General features: G+C 52.1%; 2 protein-coding genes across 2 annotated transcripts; one reads left to right on the top strand and one right to left on the bottom strand.

The window, feature by feature from the left end:
* Positions 1–1,326: 1,326 nt before the first annotated feature.
* Positions 1,327–8,969, top strand: TGME49_204350 (hypothetical protein). Its single transcript, XM_018779297.1, has 5 exons — positions 1,327–3,142; positions 3,982–4,694; positions 5,499–5,808; positions 6,115–7,513; positions 8,440–8,969. Exons 1-5 carry the CDS (start codon positions 1,615–1,617, stop codon positions 8,546–8,548), a joined length of 4,059 nt encoding a protein of 1,352 aa, XP_018637311.1. The 5' UTR covers positions 1,327–1,614; the 3' UTR covers positions 8,549–8,969.
* Positions 8,970–9,250: 281 nt separating this feature from the next.
* SUB4 (subtilisin SUB4) lies at positions 9,251–17,502 on the bottom strand. The gene is made up of 8 exons (XM_002367667.2): positions 14,768–17,502; positions 14,135–14,218; positions 13,666–13,800; positions 13,182–13,404; positions 12,643–12,791; positions 11,956–12,048; positions 11,379–11,495; positions 9,251–10,626 (listed from the first exon to the last, which is right to left on the bottom strand). Exons 1-8 carry the CDS (start codon positions 17,397–17,399, stop codon positions 10,331–10,333), a joined length of 3,729 nt encoding a protein of 1,242 aa, XP_002367708.2. The 5' UTR covers positions 17,400–17,502; the 3' UTR covers positions 9,251–10,330.
* Positions 17,503–18,614: the final 1,112 nt, after the last annotated feature.

Here is an 18,614-nt window from a genome sequence, read left to right as displayed (position 1 = left end):
ATGTCTCTCTCCGTTGGGCAGACGACCAAAACCGTCGACTTGTTCGAAGACGTCTTCCCCGGTCGCACATGCTGTACAGATCTCATTCCCTTCGGCAGTTTGCTTCCTGATGCTCGTTTTGCCCTTAGGTCTATCTTTCTATAGTGACGATAATGGGGACGGCCTTTCCACTAATGTACCGTTTAAAACTGCCCGTTTAAAACTGCCCATCTTTACTGGGACTTACTGCGCGTTTCCGTGACGCTCCCTTTTCTGGAGAAGCCTAGTGTTGGCATCGACCGGACACTCTGCGATAGGCTTTCTCGACTTTGCAAATACACCAAAAGCCTCCTCCTCTCCTTCCGATACTGTATCGTTGATTCGTCTTTAGTTCAGAGTGTGTGCGTGCCCAAAAAATTCAATATTCCCGTATAAAAACGCTGAGAGTTTTCAACGAGAACCGCCGACAACTTACCCTGCTGCTGCGCCACTGATAGCGATAATGAAACCATCTTCTGCTCTTTTTGATACATAGAGGGCGTGGGATCTTCACAGTTTCTTTTTGTCCTCGCCACCAAGAATTTTGGGTTTTCCATGAAATCTGGAAGAAGAGGCTTGACAGTACTGCCACAATGACGACAAGTAGCCGTCTCAGCAGTATGATCTACTCGCCATTTCTCAGTAACAGTCTCGTTGTTCTACAACAAGCCTTCCGGTGCCAATTATACCAACTCTTTTCTGAAAAACGACTAGCGCTCGCCTCAAAACCACGATAACGCTTGGCACAAAGACTATCGCATGTCCGCCGTACAACACCGGCAACACTACGTGCACAAAAAGAGCGTAGCCAGATCGCGTACTGTAATGAAAGTAATGCGCGCATGGTGAGCACTTCTGCAGTGGCCACACTATAAGTAGAGATTGTATCTGGACAAAAGATCCGCGATCCAGAACTGTGTTTTTCAAATCGAAAATCGAGACATGAACACAAGACGCCACAGGGTGTGTGCCCGCCGATGTGCGTGTTGCCTCGGAGCGACTATGCGCCGAAAAGAAGGAGACAAAGAATAGAAGTTTCGCCGAAGGATTTGTGAAGTCGTGCTTTCCCATTTCCACATAGATCTGAGGATGCCTTGGCTTTTTTCTACTCAACGGAAAGATCTTTTTTGCAGCCCCAGCGTTCCCTAAGGCCGCAACTGGGGGGCCTTACCACTCAGCGGCTGTTTGCCGCACACAGGAGGGGTTAAAGCACCTTTTACGTTTTTTCTCTCCACTGCTCCTTGGTTCTGTTTTCCTGCGCGTATCCCCGTTTCTGGGAACCTTCCCAGCTAAATCTTCCTTCATTTTGCTGCGGGAAATCCTTTTCAGCTCGTGTCCCCAACTAGACTCGCAGATGTCTCGAGATGTCCTGCGTTTTCCCGCAAGGCAAGTGCGCAAGTGTCTTCTTCCAATGCCACCGTCATTCCTACTCTGCTCAGGTGGGTTGACTAAAGCATCTTTCATTGAGCAAAAGCAAGAATTTCCTCTGTCGACTTTCGCAAGTGACATGTCGCGTTTGGGACTCCTTCCAAGCGGAAACGATGCGGATTTCTGAAAAGCTACGCGGGTTATTCGTACGCAACCTGAGAACCCGCCATGTGGACTCCGGCACTTCTCCTGTTTGCAAGTCTCTGTTTCTCGTTCCTCGACTTTCTCGCTGCTTCGGTGACACTTAAGAGCCCCGTCCTAGACTGTTGCCTGAGGCCTTTCTGGGGAAGCAGTCGGAAATTGACTTCTACGGACGCGCTCGCTTCGCTTACTCCAGCGCTCTGCCCGGGAGGAGAGGCCTGGCTTCCCTTTCGTGGAGAAGGCGTATCAGAGTCTTCGCGCGCAGAACAAAATAGCCAAAATGCGCCGTTTGTCTGTCCAGAAAACTCGCGAAAGGTTTTTAAACAAGCGTCTGCAGCCACTCCTAGACAGAGCAGCAGAGACAGCGGTCGATCGCGTTGGCGCCTCCAACCGCAAAAGAAGCGACGCCAGTCTCGGCGTGCATTTTCGTTTGTATCGTCTTTGCATGCTCCCAGAACTCGCAAGGAACGAAATGGCAGAATGGGGGAATACACGCGTTGGCGGAAGAACCGGAGAGGAGCCGCCGCCGCGGAAGAAAAGGGGCAGGAGAGCGGTATTTGGAGTCGCGAAGTCTGTTCGAACCTGCATTTCTCTTTCCTGTCTTTCCTGGATCGACCCCGTTGCTCTCCGCCATTCAGTGCAAGACTTTCTTCGCCCTCTTTGTCTTCGAATGAGTTCTTTCGTTACCACCACGCAGGTGTACATACACCTAAACAGCTAGCCGCGTTCGCTTCCGGCGCTTGGCTTGTTTCTCGTGAACCTACCCGCCGTTTTCAATGGCGGCGAGGACTGCACAACCTGCCATTTCTCCTCGCTTCTCCCACAGGAAACCCGGGGCCACAAACGGCTTGTCGGTTGTCAGAAAGCACAGCTGTTCCTCCACGCCTGTCCCGCGCGGCCCTGGTCACAGTCGGGCAGATCAGACGCGGGGGCCTTCCTGACATGGCAGTGACCGAGGTGGAGTTCACAGGATCCGGCTTTCATGTAGGTGAAACTACCGCCCATGCCTTGCGTGAAAAAGCCGCGTATCTTCCCTCAGACCCGACAGACGCCGGAGATTCGAAGGGCGGCACCGACACCGTCTACGCGCTGAGCAGCGGCGGCGCAGGTCACGCGTTTTCCCCTTCTGCTGTCGCTGTGTGGCGAGTTTCAGGCCCTCTGGCGCATGCAGTGATGCTCCTGTTGATGGCGAAGCCGGCGAATTCGGAAGAGAGAAAGACGAACGACGGAGTCGCTTCTCCCTACCCAGGCCCTCAGACAGAGCAGGGCTGTGCCGGCACATCGACGGCAAACAAAGAGGAACGCGACTGGCGCCGAGAACGCCGAGACGACGTTTTCGGTGGCAAGGGGCCTCAGACACGAGAGCCGCAAGACCATGCACAAAGCCAAGCCGAGAGAAAAGGACAACAACCTACGCCAAGGTTCCACCTACCGCCTCTGCCTCGCGAACGCGTTGCCACGTTCTGCAAAGCGTGGGATTGCTTCAGCGGTGCGAAGCCCGTTCCCCTGGACGATGTTATTCTTCTTCGATTCGACGCCCCGCGATCCGCCACTGGCAAGTGATACATTCGAAACTCGTGTGCCTTTTCCTCGTGATGCATGCGGTACTCTGAAGGGTTTGCACCTCACAGGCCTCCCAAGCGTGTTTCTTCTCCCTGGACACAAACCATTCAATTCACTACTCTTCAAGTGTAAATGTGACTATGCGCACCTTTCTCTCAATATATAAATATACACATGTACATACAAACATTTACATACATACATGCATAAATAGTATATATTTGGACACTGTAAAAGTGTATCTACCGTTTTTGGAGAAGTCTTTCATTGAATAGCGAGCAGCAGACGGTTTGATTGGTGCTTTTAAAACATAGTTTCCCCGAGAGGAAATCGTCTTTCGTCTTTTTGTCACGTGACTCTTTCGCTGCCGGTCGTCTGTGCATGACCGCTTCGTCTGAGTCAGAGCGACTAAAAGTTTTCTTTCTGGTCTGCGGAACTGCGACGCTCTTTGCATGCATATAGCCTCGAAATCGACGTAGAGGTCTCTGCTTTATGGCCTGCTTTAACGAGCGTCTGGGTATTCCGATTCAGTTCCCTTCGCTGTTTCCGTTTCTCGCTTCTTTCGCTTTTCGGTTATAGTATTTCCCCTTACTTACACTTGCAGGCTCAGGATGTGTGCCCCACTGCGGGTGGGTCTTGACGCCTGCGCTTTCGACGACCGACATTTTGTAGAGAATCTGAAACGTTTGTTTACAAAAGGAAACTCGAGTGTCGTTCCTCAGACGGCCTGTAAGTTGATTTAAGAGCGTTTGTCATGTTTGCCAGTTCTGGTCGTTTCCGCGTCGCTGCGAAGCTGAGGCACTTTGCGAGCTCCCGGCCTCTTTTGTGCAGGCGAGGACGTCGTGGAAGTTCACTCTCATGGAAGTCGAGCAGCGCTCTCGGCGCTTTTGCGTTTCTTCGAGGGGGTGCAGAACGCAATCAAGTCTGTCTTGGCGGCCTATGGGGGGGGAAGGAAAAGCAAAGAATTCTTCGTTGACAACGGGGAAGATGTGGAGATGGACGATCGCGCCAGGCTGCTAGATCCCGGCCGCGAGGCGCGAGGAGTCCCGTCGCTTTCTGCCTCCCAGAAGGTTTCTCGAGACCGAGGAAACGAAGCAGATGCCCGCGAGCAGACGCTGCGGGCCTCGCCACAGTCTGGCCTCGAAGTCGCCCTACGCGCGCTTCTCCTGAGGGCGATCTGCGAAGGAAAAAAAGAGAGGAAAGAGGCGCGAGACAAGACAGAGACAAAGCCGACCGGGAAGGAAGACGGGGAGGAGAGACACCCGAAGGAAGACGGGGAACGGACTGAAAAGACCGAGTCGAGGCGGCTAGTCTCTGAACGGGGAATAGAGAAACGTGGCATCTCGCAGACCGAGCACCTCTCGAGAAATGCAGAACAAAATGAGGAGGACGAGGATATGCAACAGCAAGCAGACGGGGTCAGATGGCTGAGCAGTGTCGGTGATCTGCGTCCTGCGGAGGCCGGCGAATTCACGCTTCGAGCTTTCCTCAACGGAAAAATTGAGAGCGTTCAACAAGTGGAGGCTCTCGCTGATCTGCTCAACGTAAGCCGTGCAGGAGAATCTCGCGTTATGCTTCAAATTGAGACATGAGAAAACACTCTTTTTCCATGTCCTGTAGCTTTTCGCACGACCGTTTCTCTCTCTCTCGCTCTATCTGTCTATCTCTATCTGTGCCTCTCCATCTCTGCCTGCCCGATTCTCTCTCCTAAACATCCCGTCGGTACGTCTCTCTCCTTGCGTTCCACGTCTGTTCTACAGCTACACAAATATACATATATATATATATAGATAGATATGTATATATATATATATATATATATATATATATAAATGCATGTGCATGCATGTGGACATGTGTATGTTTGCGTGTTTGCGTAGCAGCTCTCTGTCCCCTTGTTCTGTGTCAACAGCTGCAGTGCTTCGGGCTTGTGTTTAGGGGTTTTCTCTGGAACTCGGTCTGTTGACACAGCTGGTTGTGCTTCTTTTAATCTTGGGTCTTTGTCCCCCAAAGCCTCGCGTCTTCAAGCGTGGCAGGTCTGTGCGGTAAGACTTCATGGTTTCTCGGTTGACGACCTATGCGGGAGGTGTTGCCGTCTGCTTGTTCTCCGTGACTCGTGTGAGGCATTGTGAGGCACTCGCGTCGCTTTCGCGCCTCCACGGTCTGCGTCTCTCCACTTCGCCGCTCTTCTGTTCGTTCTCTGCCTTCTTGTCATCTCTTCGCTTCTTCTCGCGTCCTCTGCTGGGCGTTCCTGTCTCTCTTCTGTCCAGTATTCTCCCGCTTGACGTCCACCGGTGCTCTGTCGGTGTCTCTGTTCCCTCGCCCTCCTTCGTGGGCCCCTCACGCAGGCCGACACGGTCGCCCAGCACCGGCTCGCGCTGCGCCGGCTGCGGCGCCACCCGCGCGAACTTCGAGACCTGCTGGAGAGATGGAGAAAACTTTTGCAGGAGGCGCTGGCGTTTTCCGAGGCGGCTCTGGAGATCGGCGACGACGCCCAGGAAGCAGACGCGGAGCTCGCGCGTGCATGCGGCGCGCAGGACGCCGAGAAGCGCGTTCGCCGCCTGCTGCAGGAACTCCGGTGCCAGCTGGAACTTGGCATGCGTGACGCGCTTGTGCAGACAGGAGTTACAGTCGTTTTCTGCGGCCCCACGAACGCAGGTGCGAAGACGAAAACGCGAGAGAGAGAGAGACTCCAGATCTCGCGTAGAAATGAACGAGAAACGAGAGAGAGACACGAGCGAAGAGTGCTGCCAGACAGCGAGTGGAGAAAGCGAGATGGAAAAGAGAGACGAGAGAGGAAAGAAAAGGTGGAGAAGCGAGATGAGCGCGTGTTGATCTTCACTCGTCTTTCGTGGACACAGCCAAAGTCCTCGGGCCAAGGCGAGACCGTTCACCGCTCCGAACCGTCAGTCGTATCCCACACTCGCGGTCTCTGAAGGTGTTCTCTTCTTCGTTTCTTTGCAGGAAAAAGCACGCTGTTTAACAGTCTGGTTGGCCGCGACACTGCCATCGTCTCGCCGATCGCAGGAACGACGCGTGATGTCCTGACAGCTCCGATTCAGCTCTCCGGTTCCAAAGTTCTCCTCACAGACACTGCAGGCCTGAGGCCCGCGCGCGACTGGCGAGGCGGGGCCAGTGCCCGGGCTTCGGCGGCTGAGGCGGTCGCAGGGTTTGGAGCCCAAGCCGCCCGCGGAGACACCTGCGGGGGCAGGGGCAGGGGCAGCGAAGACTGCGTGCGCGCCCTCGACGACTCTCTTCCCGTTTACGCGGAAAAGGGAGGAGACGCGGCGCCCTATAGACGAGCAGATGCTGTCGCATCTCTTGACGACGGAGACACGCCAGCCGTTGATTGTGTAGAACGCGAAGGGATGGCGCGAGCTGTGCGTACAGCGCAGGAGGCAGACGTTTTGATTTTTTTGCTCGAGTGTCTCAGCAGTCGCGAGGAGACCCTGGAGCACGCCCGACGTTTCCTTCGCCTCTTTCGAGAGTCTTTTTCAGAGTCTCGGGACGCAGACCTCAGCGCTCGACCGCGCGCACGCAGAGTTTTTGTGGTGCTGAACAAAGTCGATTTGCTTTTCGCTCTTCTGGAAAATCGTGAACAGGGAGCCGGTTCTCATGGGGACAGCCAGGGACCTCAGAACAGCGACGCGCAGGCTCGTGCGGCGCCTGCGAGTCTCGGTGTCGACAGCCTCACCATGGCACGCAAGTTGGACGAGAGCCTGCCTCTCAAGTTAGAGAATACTGCCTCGAATCCGTCAGAGGCCTCAACCTCTCCCTCGTCTCCTTCTCTCTCTTCTTCGTTTTCTTCTCTTGTTCCACCGTCGCAGCTGTCTTCAGAGGGCGTGTCTGACTTTCTGGAGGAACTGGAGAAGGCCGTGAGAGAGGAAATGCCGCCGTCGCTTCTGTCTTTTCTTCAGCCCGTTTCCGCATGCTCGTCCTCGCACGGAGCGTCTTCGCGTGTGTTGCTGCTTTCCGGAAAACGCAAGTGGAATTTATCAGCTTTGCATGCCCTCGTGTGTCGCGCCGTTCAAGAGCTGGCGTCGCCCGACAATTTTCTGCGCAGTAGCTGCGTCGCCTCTGTCGCTTCCACGAAAGAACAGAGAAATCGGCGAAACGACGAGAAAGAACACGCAACCGGACGAGCACCCAAAGACGACGCTAGCGAGAGAAGAGGAGAAAGAGAAGACAGGGAAGGAGAGGACAGAGAAAGAGAAGAAGATGGCGAAGAAGACGGAGAAGCAGATGAGGATCAGGTGGGGTTGTTGACGGGGAAGAGAGTTCTCGAAGCACTGAAGGGGCTGGAGAGACACCTGACGAATTGTTTAGCTCGCGAGTCGGAAGAAGAAAGAACCGAGGATCTGCGGTAAGGCTTTTGGAGCGAAAAACATGTTGCATACATGCAGTCCTTGTCGCATACGGCAACACAGATTCGCTAGCCATAACGCGGCCGAGTCGCTTCGGCTGCTCTTTGCTCTCGCCCATTGCACAGCTTTACCTAAGTGGCTTGGCTTTGTTTGCACAGTTCATCGCCGAATTTCTTCGGGTTCCTTCTCGAACTTCAAACGCGACGTGTGTCGTCTGCTCTCGAGCTCACTCTCTGTGTGTGTCTGCATGCATTCGTCCGTTTTTTTGAATTGGTAGATGTGTGTGCGCATGCAGTTGGTTGTACGAATAAGAGTGTGATTCGGGTATCGACGTGCAGGCTGGAGATTTGCTGGTGTCTCTCTGTCCTGACGCCGCCGTCCACACGGAGACCGACTCTGGACGGAGTTGGCGCTTTTTCCTGTCTCCTTTTTTGTCGGTTTTTCTCTGAGTACACGCTACGCAGTTGTCGGGATCTCCCGCCCCTGTCTCACTCTCGCCGGCTTCGCCGTTCTTTCTTTTCCTTTTCTGTCGGCTGCTCTGGCGGTCTTCCAATTTCTCACTCTCTCCGTTGTCCTTCTGTCGCTGCCGTCTCTCCGCATGCCGTTTTTCGCAGTCGAAAGTTCCCGACACAAACCTTCGGCTGTTCCACTTTGTACTGCCTGTTTGCCTTTCTGTTTGAGGGGCAGCTGCCACAAGCGATGGACGTGCAACTCCGTCTTTGAACGTGTATTATTTTCCTAAGGAAACAGATGCACTGGAGGACGTACAGATCCAAAGGCAGACCCCCGAGAAGAAAAGAGCTAGCCCGTCGTTGTCGGTCTTTCTCGCGCCTTCTCCGCGTCTTCCTGCGGTGTTGCTGTTGGGGTTCCATTCCACGCGCTGTCTCTCTGACGTTGTTTCTGTTTTTCTCGTGTGTGCATGCAGGCTCGCTCTGAGGTGGTTCCGCCAGCGTTTGCTCGGCGAGGCGCGGCCGGGAGGAAATACAGAAGCAGTTTTGGATGTGATTTTCAGTTCTTTCTGTGTCGGAAAATAGAGACACACGCGTCGCGTTTTCGCCGCTACGCGAGGCATTTGTCGACAGCGCGACAGGCGCTGGTGCACAGAGCTTCAGTTGATCCTTTACTGCATTCGGTGCGCGCACGAGCAGCAGCGCACTCGTCGTCCCGGCAGCGGGCCCTCAGTCTCTGAAAATGGCGACTTCAAAGGGTCTTTCGGAGAAGAAATTCCCCGCTTGCGTTTATGTCTATTTGGAAGGTGGAGTCGCCCACCATGGTTGTTAAGTGACTGCGTAGAGCCAGTCCAGAAAGGATTAAAAAAAACATTGATAGGGTCGTTCGGGGAAGAAGTCGTAGCGGCTTTAAGGCAGATTCTTCGCGTTCATTCCTTTGCGTAGGATTGTGAGTGTGCGACGAACGATGGAGGAGCTTTTGTCTACTCTCGCTAAGCCTCTATGCATGCTATATATATATATAATATATATATATATATATATATATATTTATACATGTATATACTAACTTCAGTGGAAAGGAGATGAGGAGGCGTTTTCACGCCAAGGGAAGACGGGTGACGTCTTGCCAATCCGATCCAATTTTTGCACGCAGTGACACCAGTGCGTACATCTTTCAGCAGGTAAGAAATCTACACATCTGTCCATTTGTATAGAAATGTCTTAGGGATATATATATATATATATATAATGTAGGTAGGTAGTGAACGTGGTTGAGCAGACTTAGTTTGATTTGTTGTGGGGTAGAAACTGTGAGTTCTGGAATTTCGATTTTCGAGGCGCGTCTCGGTGCTTGTGTGTTTGTGTGCATTCAAACCCGATGATAGGTGTGCCTTTTGGCAGCGAAAGACTTGTTGTTTCGAACAAATACGTGGTACAACCCGCAACGAAAACGATGCATGCAGTCCACCTGAAGAAAAAAGATCGACTCCCTGTGAGTCTCCAAAAAATCAAAACAACCTGTGTCGACACCTTTCCATATACGTGTGTACGCATACACCTTTACATATATATATATATATATATATATGAGCATAGTTATGTATGCATGGATATATGTAGATCTCTACGTGCGTGTAAATCCATAGGAGCACAGGAATACCTGGATATTCCATACATGTATAGCCATACAATCTGACACAAATTGAACCTGCATACATTCGTACAAATGCACCCATAGGTGTGTACATGTGAATAGATACCTCTCTAGATATTTTTGTGAATGAGACGACTGCGCGCTTCGTTTTCCAATGTATGCATGCAAAGAGGCGCGTGTGTCTCCTTGACATACGACCTGGCACGCGTGTCTCTGTGTGATCTCCCCTCTTGACGCCCCGTGACAAAGTGCGCGCGAAAAAAGATTTCTTTCGCTCTGTAGACGCACTTGCGCATGCAATGCACGCGTCGAAGACAAAGCCACAGACCCCTGAAAGACTCTCTCTGCACACGACAAAAGACGAGAAAAGAAGCTGAGAGCGCACACGCCACTTCGCACGAAAGGGCATCTATTTCTCCTCCCGAAGACCCCTGTCTCCGGTCTTTGTCGGCTGAAGAGAATAAACCACGATGTTTGTTACGGTAAACACAGTGCAGAGTCTCTGAGAGCGGAAGCAGAGAAGCTCAGGATGCGGACGCCCCGCATGTGCACTCACCCCAGGAAGCTGCCGATATCGCTCGTGAATCGGCAGAGGCGCGGGGGACTGTGTCGAGGTGAGTTTCGGTGACGCAGTTGTACGTTTTTCTCGATTCAAGTGCTCCAGAGACCGCGACGCAACTGAGAATGTCAGGGCTGAAAGAAGCTCGTTTTTAGCTCGAGAAAAGCAAGCGGTTAAAAGGATTCAGGAGCTGCGCCATACTTGCGACGAGTGAGTCGAGGCCGGAGAGTGCCAGCGCGCCACCGGGACCTCCGGCGGGAGAGAGTGTAAGAGAAGAAGTCGAAGACGAGACTGAGGAGGCAGAGGGGGGGATTCCAGGATTCCCTCCGAGAAAAGAAAAAACAGTTTGACCTGGAGACGGAGCTTCAGTGACATCCTCGTTCAGCGCCGCAGAAGGCACAGGCTCTCCCAACGCGTCCAGAACCGCGGCGTAGGCGTTGACGACCCCTGACGGAAGCAGAGAAATCCAGAAAAAGCGTAAACAGAGCCAGACGGATCGACAGTGACAACTCGAAGAAAGGCCCGAGGAAACCACCCGTTTGGACAGCCTGTAAGGGCAACAGGAAAGAGTCGAAATCGATGCGACGGCGAATCCGGGTCGACAACCCACAGTAAAAGGGAAAATCGACATTTCGTTCCCGCAGCCTTTCTTCAGGCAAAGACCACTTCACCCTGAGGAGGAAAAAGGGAGCTTCTCGCATTCGGATCGCAACCGACGCTTGCCGTTTCGTAAATGTCGCTGTGCATGCAATGCGCCGAACACTTTCGAACAGTGTACAGTAATCAGAAGTGGCGGCTTCATTACGTAAAATGAAGGCTCAAAGCGATTCAGCGACTCCCCGCTTTGTGTGTGGTTGACGTCGATTGAAAAATTCTGTGGACGTGCATAACCGAGCTAACCGCATGCATATATACCTATTCAACTATGTATACATATATAACTGTATATATGCAGATGCATGTAACTTCTTGCACGTATACAGATGTATATGTACATTTGCATGACTGCATATCGAACCACATGTGCCAAGAGGTCCGTTCGCTACGGGTGAGCCTAGTGTAGAGCTGTTGTCGTTTGTTTAGATAGTTCAAGGCATAGAGAGGCAACCGGGGATGTTTATACACTCCTGTGTGTTTCTCGAACGTGTGAATGCCACTGGACGCGACACGAGTTGTCCCCCTTTCACATTTTCCTTTACCGGACGAAGCCACGCGTCCTTCGAGAGATCTCATTTTCGTCGAAGTTCTCATGATACACTCGCGAACTTCTGCCGCAGTCATGTTGGGCTGCGCACTCCACACCATTGCAGCGACACCTGACAAGGAAAAGCAGTAAAAGCAACGGACGCAAAGAAACTCAAGAGTCTCCAAATCACGGAACCTCGACGGTCCAGCCGTCGCCAGGGAGTCTCCATTGTTTCACACAAATGCCCTAACTGGAATCAGCGAGAGCAGGAGGAAAACCAAGGGCGGCAAGGCACTGGACAGAAGAGCGGAAGAGTGAGGACGACAAAGACAGCCGACAAAAGAGAACACTTGATGAAAGTGACAACCGAAAGAGAAACGCAGAGACCGACAAACGGCTGGAGACCCAAAGGAGACCTGCCACGGCAGAAGTGAGTAGAGAAAGAGCAAAAGTCAAAAAAGGAGATACATGAACGGTCGCAGGAGCCATTTCCTTTTTTGTTCAGCATCTCGAACAGTCACTTGGATCTGAAAAAGCCTGACAGTTGCATGCGTTCTTGCGGTCTACGTCTTGAGGCATCTTTCTTTTACCTGCTGCCAGGGGCGTGGCCATGGACGTTCCTGTCTTATATCCGTAACCCTCTGGGAAGCGTCCTGTTGGAATGGTGCTGATGATGTCAGTTCCTGAAAAACAGAAAGAGGAGGAGAAAAACAGATAAACATAATCTGCGTAAGCCGAAGTGCGCCTCCACTGACATATATATATATATATATATATATATACATCTGTAAAGGGAGCACACCTTCTATTCATGTCATTCCCCAAAAATATGCAGAGAAGACTGGCAATGCATCAATGCTAAATAGGAAGATAGATTGGTGGATAAAGGTAGACCTCTATATGGATTCGTATGAAATATGTGAACCTGACACCACAGTACGCATGCACGTATATTCATATATATATATATATATACGCGGACGCATTGATGTATTTATGGATTTACAGGTATTAGGACATCCAGTTTGTTTAGACAGATTCAGCATCACCGTTTTACCGCATTTCATTGGCGTGAAGTTAATCGGTTCCAGTGTTGTGAGTGCCACGTTTGTGTCTCGTTCGCTCGGAAAGTCGTCTCTTCTCAATGTAGACCCCATCCATACACGTCACAGTTCGCTTTCTTCTCGACGCGGAGAGCGCGCTCCTCCCTCTTTCTTCTTGCCCTTTTCCCTTCCGTTTCTGTCCGTTTCTTTTGTGGACTTCGTGGCACTCCTCACCGGGTGCAGCCACGTCGACAGTGTAGGGACTCCAGTTGGAGGAAGCGGCGACGATCCCTCCGGGAGATAGATTTGCGACTCTCAACAGACTTTTAAAGCCAGCACCCGTTCTCGTGTCGTGACCCCAGTTGGGAGGAAAATCGTTTTCTCTGGTAGCCAGCAGCAAGCGGAGAAAGGTGAAAAAAACGACGTCAAAACGCATGGCAGGCGTTGCGGTAGATGATGTCGGGAACGGACTCTACGACAGAGAGTTGTGTGACTCCCAGATTACCACACACTGTCATTCGTTTTCACCGGGTGTGTCCCGGCAATGTACTCTGAGAGTGGTGCATGTTTCTGTCCGTGGCCCCAACAGTTTCCATCAGTTCCGTCTCTGCAGCGCAGCACAGGGTCTCCGATTGCGTTTGCGCCTCGAACTACGCAGCTTTTACGGTACAGAAACCGCGGTTCGCGCGTGCTCCGCAGAGTTCGCCCTCGACGCCGTCGAGGGTTTAAGATGTAGTCTCTTGCGCCTTCGTTTCCCGTTTCGTTGCTCTTACACAGAATTGTCTTTGCCTGCATTGTCGACAGCGGCGACAAACAGCTGGCCTCTCTTTGCCGTTCGCTCAATCGCGAGACGCAAACCCTCCGACGGGGTGGTGTACCCCCAACTGTTTGTGCTGATTTTCGCACCCATCCGAAGAGAGTAGTCTATTGCCTCCGCTGCAGCACTGCTCCTCGAAATGAACTTCAGAGGCATTACTTTCACCTCCCAGTTCACGCCTGCGCCAGAAAGCCAAGAAAGAATCACACGCCACAGGGCAGTGGGTGAGATGCTCTGGGAATCACGGAGGGTCTCGTAGGGTAGGTATCGGCAGTACGGACGGATAACACAAAGCGGCTTTTGAGGTCGTTTGCAGAACTTCGGGAAGAAACTGCGACGCCGAGGTTGAGACGGATGGAAAAGATATGAGCCGGAAGAAACCACGGCAAGGGTGCAAACAGCGAGAAGACACTAGTTCCGTTTCTCTGAAGAATCTTCACCTGCAATGCCTCTTCGATTGTTCGCGGCGGCAGCAATGATCCCAGCAACGTGGGTGCCGTGACCGTTTGAATCCATCGGGTCATTTGTCTTTCCCTCAAAGTCGTATCCGCGGATGTCATCGACATATCCGTTTCCTACGATGCAGCAAAACCATTCAAGCAATGCCCGACAAACCCGATGACTTGTCAGGCCGCATGCGAGTAACCACGGCGAAAGCCAGGATAACGCAACATAACGGTACGTTGTGGATTGGGGGCCACCGTTGCTGTTCCAAGACTGTTCAGCGTCGTCTACAAGCACACACAGTCAACGAAATCAAAACGGACATACTGTCTTTGTGTGTACATCGTTTCGTGACCGCCATACCACAGGGTTACTTGCACTGGACATCGGGGCCGAGGAACACTCATTTGCATGGTTGTTAGCTGTGAGCGAAATGAACAGCGTGAAGTGACACGGTAGGCTGACCGTCGTCGTCAATTCCATTGTTGGGAATTTCCTTTTCGTTCCGCCACATTTGTGTCCGGAGATCTTCGTGGTTGTAGTCGACCCCTGAATTTGGACGAGGGGATTCAGCGGAAAACACATAAAAGGCAGATGCGTCTCACACGATCCGTTCCCTTCTATTCTCAAATACACTTCCGTGGAATTGTGCCGCTGTGTTCAGCTCGCGAGCCTCGTACTTATTCATGGATACTGCACAACACATATGACTGGGCGTGAGACCTTGCCAGAGACGTGTAAATGAACATTCGTCTAGGCAAATATATATATATATATATATATGCTTCTGCGTCAATAAAGAAGACCTTTCGACGCATATTCTAGTTGTGTACAGACGACAGAACAGCAGGTTTCACGACGCTCTCACGGTACAGAGCGTCACACGTAGGCGTCTCTTTTTCTATACATCAACAACTGCTTCCACGGTACACAACGTGCACACGGAAAGCCCGCGATGGAGAATTTTGTAGCTCCAATCGAATAAACGATGACAGATTTGCTAATGGTCCGTTTGGAAGGTCTGTAAATTGTATTCGCATATATTTTTTGCCTAGACGGATGCGCATCGCATGTGTCTGAGGCAGGACCATGGGATACCTGTATCGATGACAGCGACGATGATCGGCTCTTTCTTTGCGCCTTTTCGTTTCCCGTTGGGATTCTCGAGGTCTGAGGGTTCCTTGGCAAGCTCCTTCTCGCGACGGACGCTTCGTTTCTGTTTTTCATCGTTTGCACTCTCTCGGTGTGCGTTCTCGGCACTTGCCTCTCCCTGCTCTGCCGTGTGGAAATCTGCCAGTCTCTGCCCCGCGGAGGCACTCGAATTCGCCGAGCGAGAAAGGCGATGCGCATACACCATGTTCCAAGCTTCCACGGCTCTGACGTTCACTCGCGGTTCGTGGTAAGCCCACTGTCTTGAGAACAAGCTGTCGTTCGGCATTTTCCCCAAATGTCTGACGGGGCCGGAGAAGAGGAAAATCGAATTCCCTCGACCCTTTACCAACGGGGATCGGGGCGAGGCCGAGGGCGCGGACGCAGATGCCAACTGTGAGAAATCGGGTGTTGAATGTTTTGAGGAAGTGTCTGCAGATCGGTCCACTTGGGCAGAACGCTGGTGAGAGCTTTCTGAAGCCGAAGACGAGGGGGAAGGGCACAAAACATCAGAGCGAAAGAGCGGGCTGCCGGAAGAAAAATTGTCCGAAACAGACTCACGAATGGCAGAGTCAACCGCCTCGTACAGACTGAGGGGGACAATGCCTGTGGCAGGCTTGAGAATTCCAGCAGGGTGGGTCTTTGGAATGTCATAGTCTATCTGTGTGTCTTCCGAGTCTTTAGTTTCCTTACTGGTGTACTCTTCTTGTGCTTGCAAACTCGATATCCGAATGGATGCAGATTCAGCCTTTCTGCGAGTGCCCTTTCTCTCTTGTTCCCGTTCCTTCTTTGGAGAGGAAAACGGGGAGGAAGAGCGGGGACTTTGCTTCTGGTTTTTGGCATGAATTTCACTAGAGGGTACAACTGATAGGTCACTCTTTCCTGGGTCTGTCGTTTCTTCGTTTTCCTGGAGGAAAGTCAAGAACTTGGGGCGCTTTCGCTCCTCGCCTAGGTTAGTGTCGGAATGCGTGTCCTTTGTTTCATACAGTGGTGTGAATGGACGATTCTTCTCTTTGCTCGCCCTCTTAAAAGTGTTTTCTCCGCCAGCTTCACTGTCTTTCGTCATCTTGTCTTCTACTGTGTTTCGTTCCCAGGTAGACACAACGACTTCAGGTTCCCCAGCGTCTCCTGCGCTGAGATCCTCATCCTCGCCTCGCGCTGCTGCCTCTCCTACCTCTCTGACATCGTCGTGAAGGCCTGTGGCTAGCGGTTCTGTCTCTGCCTCTGTCTGTTTCTCGGGGTGTTCTCGCTTGTGTTCTTCACTGAATTCGAGATCTGCGTGAAACACATCTTGCAGCAGTTCCGCTGCGTCATTGGCGACGTCTGGTACGACGACTAGGTCTCCTGAAGCGAACTCGTCTCTGCCTCGGAAAGTCACCTCTGAGTCGGATTCGATGAGCCACGTCGACGGGTTTCTTTGCCACAGGGTCTTTATGGTTTCGCGGATCGCGTCTTCCGACAAATCGTCGTTCAACTCGAGAACCACCAGCCCCACGTTCTCGAGCACCTTCATTTCCTTCACAATTCCCAACTCTGTCAATCTGTCGCTCTGAAGTCGAGTTTTCGCTTCACGCACAGCCTCAGCGTGGTCGAAAACATTGCGGGAAAGCGGCGTTTCGCCGCCGTTCCCACTTTCTGTCCTTTCCCTGTTGTCGGTTTCCGCGTCCTCTGAGTCAGGCGACATCGGTGGATACGCAAAACCCGACAACTGTGTGTTGTCAGCGCCTCGCGGTGTTCCGTATTTGTGCTGATTCACCTCGGCGCCGACGCGCGTTGTTTGGGGCGAAGTCGGAAAAGTAATTTCAGTCAACCCGATGATCAACCGTCCTCCCACAGAGGACACATCGCCGTCAGCTGAGTCGTTCGAAGATTCAAGATTCTCTGCCCTTTCGTCTCTGCTCTCCACGTCTCCTTCCTCGTCCGCTTCTCTCGCAGGTCCCCCCACAGACTGTTCTGTCGGTTCTGCTGTTTCCGTCTCCTGAGTTTCTCCTCTCTCTCGCTCGTCTGCATTTCCTCCGTTGTCGTCGGGACTTTCCTCCACGGCACTCGCTGCGTTTCCACCTGCTTCCGCCTCGGCTACAGTTTGTGCCCTTGCTTCTTTTTCCGCCGTTCCAGGCTTGGTTGCTGGATCTCGCTGATTCCCTGCTTCCCCTTTTCCGCTTTCGTCCTTTGCAGCGGGCTGTTTTGAGTTGGGCTGGTCGGAAGCAGAAGGGAGTTTCTTTTTACCCTTTTGGCGCTTTCTTTTGAGTTGCTGCAAGTGAACCTCCCGAGCGATTTGCCGACTTATTTCCTCGACGGCCTCCACGTTGTCTTCTGTCACGTCTCCTTGCACACTCATTGGGAAACGAATGTACTCTGCCCGGTCGGAGTGGAACGGCTGACGGAGAAGGACCGGACGCTGCCCGTGAAACTCATTTTTGTCACTGTAGACAGCTGCTGAAGATCCGGACGACAGTGACCAGAAGACTGGAAGCAGAAAACCAAAGACCCATCGTGAAAAACCGAGACGGGGTCTCTTGCGCGTGACTGACTCATGCCTGCTCTGGAATGCTGCAGAGAGAGAATATTCACAGACCCCCATTTTGCGCTGTCAGTGATAACATACCGCGTGTTTGTGGTCTAGCGGGGTCTTGAGAATAAAGGAATGATCTCTGCACATGCCAACGCAAACAGTTTCAAAGCCACTAGCTCCGTGACTGCGTCACGCAAACGCGCAGAGATATACGCGTAGCGATGAAAATTGGAAGGCCTTGCTCAATTCATCAGACCTCGGATTCGCCTGATTTCACTCTCAGCTACTGAGTGCCAGGAACAACCGTTTTTTGCGGGAGCGGACTTAGTTAAGCGTTTTCTCCGACACAGAAGCAGTGGCGAAAACAAGCAGGCAGTTGACGTTAACCTCTGAAGAATAGCGAAAATCTCTCAGCTTTCACATGTGCACGCTTCGCACATGCCCTGGTCAGAAACTCGGACCTGGAAAACGAGCCGAGTTCTGCCAGCGACGACAGCGGTAACCCTTGCTCGTTTTTGATGGAAATCCTGAACAGCAGAGACAGTTTGAGAACAAATAATATCGGATAACGCACTGGACAAGGTCGCGCACCACACCAGAAAACAAACGACGCTGTCAGAATCTCTCACCCCTAGCCCACAAAATGAATAGACAGGAAGAGCAAAGCGAACGATCACGGACCTGCGTACACGTGGCGGACGAGGGACAAGCACAGTACCTTTCTGACGCACGAAACAGGAAATAAACCTGGAACGGAAAAAGTGACTCAAGGCGTAGAAACTGACCCCCTCCTGCAGAACAACCTGGCAGAAACAAAGCGCAAAAACAGACATAAGCGCTTTTGAAGGAGGCAGAAAACCCAAAAAGCGGGAGATGGGAGAAACACCACACAAACAAGAAACAGGTCACTCGCGATTCAGTACGTGTATTTGTGAAGGATCGCGTGTCCACCGGATGTTCAAGAGAATTTCGTAGAGTTTGAAGCCTGCTTAAAAGACACGTCCCTTTGCAGGAAACTGGTCGTAGTGATACAACCAACAGCGAAGGCGTTTGCGTTTTCACACGCATTCGGCCGTACAAAACTGCAGAGCGGTAATCCTATGACCTCCACGAAACAAAAGCTTCATTGAAAAGCATGGAACCAATACCTTAGAGGGTAGGAGCCACGTGAGGTGTTGTAGTTCATGATTCGTCCGCGGATCTCCCTCACGGTACCATGCGACACAGTACAGAAAGCAGCAAGCGAAGTTTGACCACAGACCTTGCACCGCCAGTCTACGTTCC

The sequence above is a fragment of the Toxoplasma gondii genome, chromosome VIIa (genome assembly GCF_000006565.2).
Source record: "Toxoplasma gondii ME49 chromosome VIIa, whole genome shotgun sequence".
NCBI classification, from domain to species: domain Eukaryota; phylum Apicomplexa; class Conoidasida; order Eucoccidiorida; family Sarcocystidae; genus Toxoplasma; species Toxoplasma gondii.
Note: the sequence above shows the minus strand (reverse complement) of the source record. Positions and strands in the feature narration are given on the sequence as shown.

Coding starts and splice junctions, on each gene's coding strand:
- SUB4 (XM_002367667.2), bottom strand. CDS start 17,399: ATGGGGGTCTGTGAATATTCTCTCTCTGCAGCATTCCAGAGCAGGCAT. Junction 14,219..14,767: donor CGTCGCTGTCATCGATACAG/GTATCCCATGGT, acceptor GTCCAAATTCAG/GGGTCGACTACAACCACGAA. Junction 12,049..12,642: donor TGTCGACGTGGCTGCACCCG/GTGAGGAGTGCC, acceptor TCTGTTTTTCAG/GAACTGACATCATCAGCACC.
- TGME49_204350 (XM_018779297.1), top strand. CDS start 1,615: ATGTGGACTCCGGCACTTCTCCTGTTTGCAAGTCTCTGTTTCTCGTTC. Junction 4,695..5,498: donor CTCTCGCTGATCTGCTCAAC/GTAAGCCGTGCA, acceptor CCCCTCACGCAG/GCCGACACGGTCGCCCAGCA. Junction 5,809..6,114: donor CTGCGGCCCCACGAACGCAG/GTGCGAAGACGA, acceptor GTTTCTTTGCAG/GAAAAAGCACGCTGTTTAAC.